General features: G+C 33.0%; 1 protein-coding gene across 1 annotated transcript; it reads left to right on the top strand.

Moving 5' to 3' along the window:
- Positions 1–390: 390 nt before the first annotated feature.
- LOC131641585 (ascorbate transporter, chloroplastic-like) lies at positions 391–3,785 on the top strand. Its single transcript, XM_058911886.1, has 11 exons — positions 391–623; positions 903–1,270; positions 1,447–1,554; positions 1,755–1,910; positions 2,011–2,226; positions 2,313–2,522; positions 2,650–2,787; positions 2,867–2,968; positions 3,141–3,206; positions 3,320–3,404; positions 3,492–3,785. Exons 1-11 carry the CDS (start codon positions 569–571, stop codon positions 3,587–3,589), a joined length of 1,602 nt encoding a protein of 533 aa, XP_058767869.1. The 5' UTR covers positions 391–568; the 3' UTR covers positions 3,590–3,785.
- Positions 3,786–9,434: the final 5,649 nt, after the last annotated feature.

Genomic DNA, 9,434 nt, shown 5'->3' on the forward strand with positions numbered 1-9,434 from the left:
ACGTAGACCCTTTTGCAGCTATATGCATTGTACTCCATAACAACAATACCATTTTGCTCCCTATCTTCTTTAAATTGTTTGGAGAATCTCTTCACAATCATATTCACAAAAATATCAGCAGTTTCCTAATTGTCTACCATTGTAACTATTGATGACTTGTCCTAATTTCAATGGTCGTTTCTAAAACGATTTATGTTCGTTCAATATGGTTATAACATAGAGGATCATTTAGTAGTTTCTTATTTTTTCAGTACAGTGGCTATTTGTAGCGTGGACAATGCGCCACGTGTTGCACTCTCAACCCTCTTTTCTCTTGCCTATGATGCCATTAGAATTTCTCATTTTTATTTTGTCATGAAAATCCCAAAAAAAAATTATAACAAATGATTATTATGTATGAACAAGAAAATAAAGAGAAAAAAATTCTATAATTCATGAAAATATATTTCAAAGAAAAACATGCTCTCTCTCTACTTTGCTTAGAGAAAAAGCATAAGGTGAGGAAGAGAATTCTATGGATGATAACATATGATAATAGTTTCTCAGTTTCAGTATTAACATAGTACCAATGGCTATAAGTGGTTTAATTTCCAACAGAAACTTTACTTCTTTCATTGCTTCAGGTTCATCTTCTTTAACCACTATTAATTTTCACTCACCTGATTTAATCTTGTTTAATTCATTATTATGCTATGATTTGTTCAGCAAAACATTGATATTATGGTAGGATTTGTGTAAATTAGTTTGGATTTTGTTCTCCTCAAACCCTCTAGGTTTGAATTATGTCCTCAGGGATTGAACTCTGGACTAGTAGCTTACACTCATTTAACTCAACTAGCACGTACCAGTCGAGATTACACCGATTTCAACAACTTGTTTTAGTGTGTTTTTGAAATTGGCAGGAAATTATCAATTGAGAAAGGATCTATCACTTCAAAGAGGAGGCATTTTTAGTGTTCATCATCATGAAGGCCAGATTGCAAAGAACCTCTTTGCAAGAAGAAGAAGCCATATTGAACAAAGAGAAGTATATGGACTAGTAGTAAGAAAGCTTAGTAAGGTAAATAGAGCATGTGTTCATTACAGGTCAGAGGAGTATGACATTGATGGAACAAAGGTGGATCCTGTGGTATCCGATGATGGAACGGGTGAAGCACTTCAATTGGAAGGAAATGGTGCACTGGTTTCTCCTTGGTGGCGGAAGCTTCCTAAGCGCTGGCTTATTGTATTGTTGTGCTTTACTGCATTTCTTCTATGCAACATGGACCGCGTGAGTATCTTGTTTTGGTGGATCATCTATTATTGCTTCTAAATGATCCTGCGCCATGGTTTGGTTGAAGATTCTTAGTGTAGCTTTTTGCACTACTGTGGTTCTATCAAATTCATCGTTAATCTAACATACAATATGTCATTTATATGTTCATGTTTGTGATGTTTCATATACAGGTAAATATGAGCATAGCGATACTTCCAATGTCACAAGAGTTTAACTGGAACAGTACAACAGTTGGCTTAATTCAGTCATCTTTTTTCTGGGGCTATTTACTCACTCAGGTGTAATTTCTATGCCAAATTCATAGAGCATATTAGCCTAACACGAAATCGGTTTCGTATATCAATCTTCTACCATGCATAACAATTTTATGTTGAAAGAATATATGCTATAATGCTAGTATGTTATGATTTTCACACTTTCTATTTTGTTGTTGAATTTGAATCAAACTGACATTATGTGATGGTTTTCTTTTCTCTAGATTCTTGGTGGCATATGGGCTGACAAACTTGGTGGGAAGGTAGTGCTAGGTTTCGGAGTTGTTTGGTGGTCAATGGCAACAGTTTTAACACCTATTGCTGCAAAACTTGGACTCCCTTATTTGCTTATTATGCGCGCCTTTATGGGAATCGGTGAGGTTGGTACCAAACATTTGCACAAGTACTTATATTACCAGATAAGTGTTAATAATCTTTTTCAAATGCCATCTTACCATAAAATCGTGCTAATGTTTTCAGGGTGTAGCGATGCCTGCCATGAATAATATTCTGTCCAAGTGGATTCCAGTTTCAGAAAGAAGCAGATCACTTTCGCTAGTATATAGCGGCATGTACCTTGGTTCTGTGGTAGGCTTGGCGTTCTCGCCTTTTCTGATCCAAAACCTTGGGTGGCCATCGGTGTTTTACTCGTTTGGATCCCTTGGAAGTATTTGGTTTGCTTTTTGGTTGCAAAAAGTAAGTCAACTTCCCTTTAATTTTGATGAAATCTACTTCGTGTATTCTAATATCTTTCTTGGCAAGTAAACTCGTTTTCTTTCAAGGCATATAGCTCACCGAAGGATGACCCGGATCTCGGGGAAGAGGAAAAAAGGCTCATACTTGAAGGCGGCGTGTCAAAAGCACCCGTTTCAGATATTCCTTGGAAATTAATTCTATCAAAAGCACCAGTTTGGGCTCTTATAATCTCTCATTTCTGTCACAATTGGGGGACATTCATTCTATTAACATGGATGCCTACTTACTACAATCAGGTTATTACTTATTAAATTTTCGAAACAAATTTTTATAGTAAGATTGAACGCTTCGTTTAATACATTTTTTACATCACAATTTCCATTTAGTCGATTGAATCAACAAGATAATGCATCATTATCTCAGGTTCTGAAGTTCAACCTCACAGAATCTGGGCTCTTATGCGTTCTTCCGTGGTTAACCATGGCTGTTTTTGCAAATATCGGAGGATGGATTGCTGACACATTAGTTAGCAAAGGCGTTTCCATAACAGCTGTTCGAAAAGTAAGATATTCACAGCTGCTTTTGGCATTCATTTCACTCTTCAAAATGATTATGCTCTTAACATTTATGGATGTGGCAGATCATGCAATCGATCGGGTTTTTGGGTCCCGCCTTTTTTCTGACACAACTAAGCCATGTCAAAACACCTGCCATGGCAGTATTCTGCATGGCATGCAGCCAGGTTTGAGCTAGATCAACATTTTTTTTCTTCCTTAGTCTGAAATCTTATATTTTTGGCATTTCTTATGCCGCAAGTTTCTACCGATTATGAAGCATTAATGCCAATACCACATGTTTGGATAAGACTTAAATATATTAAGCCATCTAATTCAAACCAAAATATTTTTTTATAGGGATCTGATGCATTTTCACAATCTGGTCTTTATTCTAATCATCAAGACATTGGACCACGATATGCTGTGAGTAACTGTTTCCTAATTTACGATATACCATAAAAAATAAACTGTCCATATGAGCTTATTTTGTTTATTCGACATGTCTATATCATAATGCTCACGAGTTTCAATTTCAGGGCGTATTGCTGGGACTATCGAACACTGCAGGAGTTCTTGCTGGTGTCTTTGGCACAGCTGCAACTGGATACATACTCCAAAGAGGTCTGAGAATTCTCCACATTCATTTTGGAGTTCACTTCTTTGAAACTCATGTCTTGGTTTTCACTTATATGTGATTTTTCATCGCAGGTTCTTGGAATGATGTGTTTAAGGTTTCTGTTGCATTGTACATAATAGGCACATTGGTATGGAATATCTTTTCAACTGGGGAGAAGATTCTTGACTAAAGAGTGTGATGATGTCAATAAAAGTGTGGCCTATATAATATAACAATGGAACAAGAATCAAATGAACAAAAATGTCTTGTAAAGTTAAACCCTCCTAAAGAAGAAAAAAATACACCATGAAAGTTTTCACTAAAAACCATGGCCTTTAAAATACAATCAAGTTTAAAATACATGTTACTTGAGTACCTTTACTTCATGATATCTAGATAGGAATTAGATTGATCATACACAACAAACATTCTTTTCGGTATAGAAAAAAATATTGTTTTGAATCACCATATTTCTTCTGCTTTTGATTATCAGAGTTACCTTTGGAATAAAAAAAAGAAGCCGATGGACCAAAAAAATAGTGTCATGTATAACTTAAGATGGATAGTTATATCACTCATGAAGATTTGTATTTCATAGTAGACAACGCTCGACTAAGACCTCAATCATCAGAATAAACAATATCAAACGGAGACATGGATCTTTTGTTAGAACTACTTGGAAGAGATGTTCTAACATGTTTACCAAGTTGACATGTTAGATAATATAGACCTTATGATTTAGATTCTAATCCAACCGTCTTTTCAGTACTCCGATCATGGATAGAGAAAGAATTGAAAGAGAGTGTTATAGAACAATTAAGAGAGAGTAAATTTACCAATAGAAAAACAAATTAAAAGGACAACCAAGTACAAATAACATATAGTTCAATAGTTCAATGATAGAGATGGTAGAGGTGAAGTTTGACTATACTAATAACTTGTGCCTTAGATCCATCAGAAGAGTAATAATGTGACATATTTGAGGAGTTAACAAGTTATCATCAGAAGTATCAGAATCTAAAATCCATGACCCCAGACAGTGCGATAGACATGCCGTAGAATTATCAAAATGAACTAGAGTGGTTGGCGATGAACCATATTGAACAATCAATGAAGCTATTAACCAACATTACTTTTGAATGACGTTGGAAGACAAATTTACAGCAACCAAGATAAAACACAACATAAATATAGCAAAAAAATTTGAAAAACCAAATGTCTGCAAGGGAAGCTATGAATTACGTCTCAGAAGTATGGTTCACGCACTATTGATAGTGCCAAACAACACAAAACAAGGCGAGTTAGATAATGTCAATGGCAAAAATGACAAGGCGAGTTAGATGATAATGATGTTAACGGTGAACAAAGACAGTGACAAGTAAGTGGCACATATATCTCGATCACGAATTAGTAGACATTGGAGATTGTGGAGGCACGTTGCTTGACGTTTTACAACTTACTCCTTCCGTTTCAAAATGAACACCGAAGACGGCGACAAGAAAGTGACACATATATCTCAATCACGAATTAGTAGACGTTGGAGATTGTGGAGGCACGTTGCTTGACGTTTTACAACTTACTCCTTCCGTTTCAAAATGAACACCGAAGACGGCGACAAGAAAGTGACACATATATCTCAATCACGAATTAGTAGACGTTGGAGATTGTGGAGGCACGTTGCTTGACGTTTTACAACTTACTCCCTCCGTTTCAAAATGAACACCGAAGACGGCGACAAGAAAGTGGCACATATATCTCGATCACGAATTAGTAGACGTTGGCAGGGCCGGCCCAAGCCCAAGGCGAGTGAGGCTATCGCCTTGGGCCTCATCTTTTTTCCTTTGAAATAGGCTTCATTTTCCTATTAAAAAAGGCCTGAAATTTATATATTCAATAATGTTGCAATATAATAAAACGAAAACGGGTTTGCAGAGCTGCCAATAGTAATGTTTATCACGCAAAACTTCCTGTATTCGATTCTTTTGTTTAACATTCTATAATTATTTTTCAAATTTGTTTAAAACAAACCTGGGTTCAATTCTTTTGATTACCACTTTGCACGTTTTTCCATTTCTTAAATAATTTCTCATGCACATAATAATTTTCTATTCTATAATTTTTTTTCAAATTTCTCTAAAACAAATTCAAAAATAATTTACACAAAAAATTTAAATTTAAATTTAAATATATAATATTACCATTATAACAAATTTATTTGAAAAATGTTGGTCTAATTTTAATTAAATATTATTTTTGAAATTTTATAAATTAATTTCGCCTTAGGCCTCAAAATGCGTTGGGCCGGCCCACGTTGGAGATCGTGGAGGCACGTTGCTTGGCGTTTTACAACTTACTCCCCCTTTTCAAAATGAGGGTCGTTTTAGAAAAAAAAAATTGTTTCAAATTGAATATTATTCTCATTTTTTAATGTAGAAATGATTGTGTTATTTTTTGTACACCACTTCTAATACATAATAAGATTAATTTAATAAAAGTATAATATTTTATGACATTATTATTAGATTTTTAAATCGGTGTAATTTTGACACGGAAATAGTAGCTTTGATGAACGATATCGGAAAGTCAAATTCCAACGGCAACACATGTGTAATTATTGGTAGTGGTATTACATATTTATGTCTGTGTGTCAGAAAATAATATTTTTTTAATTTAATTGGTGTGGTAGAGAAATTCTTGTGTGGTCACGTATCTAAATCCTTCTTCTTAGACACAACCAATAGAATTAAGACAAATTATTAATTTTATTTATAATTAAAAATTGATTAAAAAAATAGAATCACGTTTCATTAATTTTAGTTAATTAAAAATTTAATAACACATGTAATTTATTTGAGAAATAATAGCATTAAAAAACTGCTCCAATTCAACCATGTTCTCTCTCCTGAGAAATTATAGCGTACACCATTTTCTCATCTTTCTCTTTCATTATAATGAATGCATATAAATTATAATACAGTAATAACATGATTACAAATGAGAAATTTGATAAAGAAAAAACAGATATGAGACCATAAACAAATATTCAAACTTTGAAAAGTTGATTTTATACATTGATTTTTACTTAAACCTAGAAAATTAGATAATGGATATAAGCTCTTAAATTGAATATTTAGTTAAGTTCTTCAAAAAAAAATTGACATACTTTCATTACTTTTATGTGTTTTCTTTTGCATTATCCCTCTTTTGCATATATTTTTCTTGGAGCTTTCCATTGTAAGCCAGCTGTGTATTTCAATTCATTCTATTTCAGTTTTATGACAAAAAGCTTGATAATGCAATAGTACACGTGAATGCAATATTTACGTTGAAAAGATTAATCTCTATGTATATTGCCCCGTTCATGAAGTCGGTATGCATTTATAAAAAATACTTAAACTTAAATGAAAAACAGCCTGATCAAAATGGCAAAAAATTTACTATTAAAAATGAATAAAAGCATAAGACATGCATAGTCATTACAAGAGTACATCCCACTAAAATTAAACCTCAGTAAAATCTATAAAAAAAAACACTTAAACTTAAATGAAAAAACAGCCTGCCATCACTAGAATCAAAAGACCATCAATTTAATATTAAAATTAACATCTCATCTAAAAACTAAAAGCCTAAATCAAAGTAAGCTACCTACTAAAAAATGAACAACTATAAATTATTTGAAAAAAAACCATGGTCCTGCAATTCTGAAAAGTTGTTGTGCCAATCAAATCGGATACTTGTATAGAAGCTGAACTTGAGAAAGAACCAAATTGAAGGTAATCTAGACAGCTGATTCACAGTCCAATCCAGGCACATTCCAAGCAGAATTTGCACTTGGAATAGTTTGGAGTAATAAAAAACACCACACACCTCCACCATCCACAATACCAAAACAAACTAGACTTTCTCTAACACTAAAATGTATTGTGATATCTGATGCTCATTTTCTATTTGGAGGTATCCAACCAAAATGACAAGATTCCTATAACAACAAAAAAATCACTAATATTAGTGAGAAATTAGAATTTAAGATATAGTATTAAAATAAACAAGAATATGTGATTATCTGTGTACGTGATTTAAATAATTATGTGAGTTCATCCCTTGTAACAATGTAGTTAAAGAAGTCGATGGAGTATTTAAACTCCAACTTGAAAGATTTTGCTATCAAATGATATAAATATAATGTTAGTCAACATATAATTACAAAGGAATACTACATTGATAATAATCGAAATATGTTTCAGACCTGAAAAGAAGGACAAACAATTGAAGAAGATTCGTTCGTGGAATGATGAACATGTGCTAGTCCATCTTCCAGAGAATTACCTGCATTAAAACTGTCTCCAATATGTTTCTCTGAAAAATAAGATAAATATTAACAACTTCCCACATTAAACATATAACTATAATAATATTTTAAAATAAATATTGAATCATTCACCTTTATTTTTTTTTTACTTTTGCAGTTGATCGTTTCTTTTTCTCAAAATGTCCTTTTTTTTCAAACATTAGACATTCCTTTTGTTTTTGCCAAAAGAGGATTTAAAATTACAGAGTTCTCATTCTCCTCATTTAACAAGAAATCACTTTGAATTTTTTCTTCATTTAAATTTAAATTGTGCTTAACAACACATTGTCGAACCCTCTCAACTCCAATATCAAGTAATTCCCACATAACTTTTTGTGCTTTTTTGTCATCTTGACTTTCCAAAACTAAATTATAGAAAGACTTCATAATAGAATTACGATAAAGAAGACTGGCATCATCATCACATGTAGTTGAACTAGAGCTTGAATCTTCTTCTATTCTCATATTTATATGCTCATAAATCACACACCTTGCATTTTTTGACCATCTTCTTAAGATGTAGTGGTCGGGTACTTTTAAAATACCTTTGATGTTGTAAATCCGTAAAGCATGACTGCATAGAATTCCCATAGAATCAAACTTGTGACAGCTATAATTGATCATTAAAGTTGAAGAGTCCAAAGTCACCATATACTTTTTACTTGGCGTAGTGTTCGAAATGACTTCATGGTATGACATATTATCACATCGGCGAATCTCATCAGAAGTGCTTCCACCTGTGTAACACCCCATTTCTACCCGGAAATTATATAAAAAAAAATCAGAGCTTTCAAAATTTCTCAATAAACAAATGAGGCGTCACATAATTAAACAAAACAAATCACCTCGTCGCATAAAGCGGATACATAGCACCTTTGAAATAGAATAACTTATTTTATTAAAACACAACGGAAATCACTTAAGAATTTATTCAATAAAATATCTTCAGTTAACTTAACATTTTGTCCAACCAAAATGAAACAATTAAATAGCAACATCAATAATAATATAAATTGTTCCCCCCAGAGTGCTACATATCAGAGCGACAACCGACTCGAGTAACGGCAACTAAATCTTCATACTTGAATACCTGCACGTTGCCAATATAAAGGCAACGGCGAAACAAGAGAAAAGGGTGAGATATCAAATCATATAAGTGGGCATATGATAAATTGCATGCTAGGATTCAGATATATAAAATCATCACATCACAAGTATCAATAGCTACTATACACATCATACTTCTACAGTTCATTAATCTCACATACTTACAACAAGTCATAATCATGTAAATAGTATCATCTAATAAATTTCACATATTCAAGTAAGCACAAAATTCAATAGTATAATACTAAAAAGATGCAATACTATTATCCCAAATATATACACAATCCATCATTATCACATATTCACACGTTTAACCAATTATATATCAAAACATCACCAATTTCAATTATCACATCTCATGTACACATGACAATCACATAAATGCATATATTCAAACATCACTTAACCTCAATATGACTCAATGCAAGACATGTGACTCTATGCATGTGGTACCCAATGTGGACCCAAAGTTCCACCGCTTCCGATTCATATAGAATCTAGCCACGCTTCTGATCCAGACAAGATCAAAGCCACCATATGTAAACATATAGTTTACCGCTTTCCGAATTCAATCTAGAAT

Source organism: Vicia villosa, unplaced genomic scaffold (genome assembly GCF_029867415.1).
Source record: "Vicia villosa cultivar HV-30 ecotype Madison, WI unplaced genomic scaffold, Vvil1.0 ctg.003867F_1_1, whole genome shotgun sequence".
Taxonomy (NCBI): Eukaryota; Viridiplantae; Streptophyta; class Magnoliopsida; order Fabales; family Fabaceae; genus Vicia; species Vicia villosa.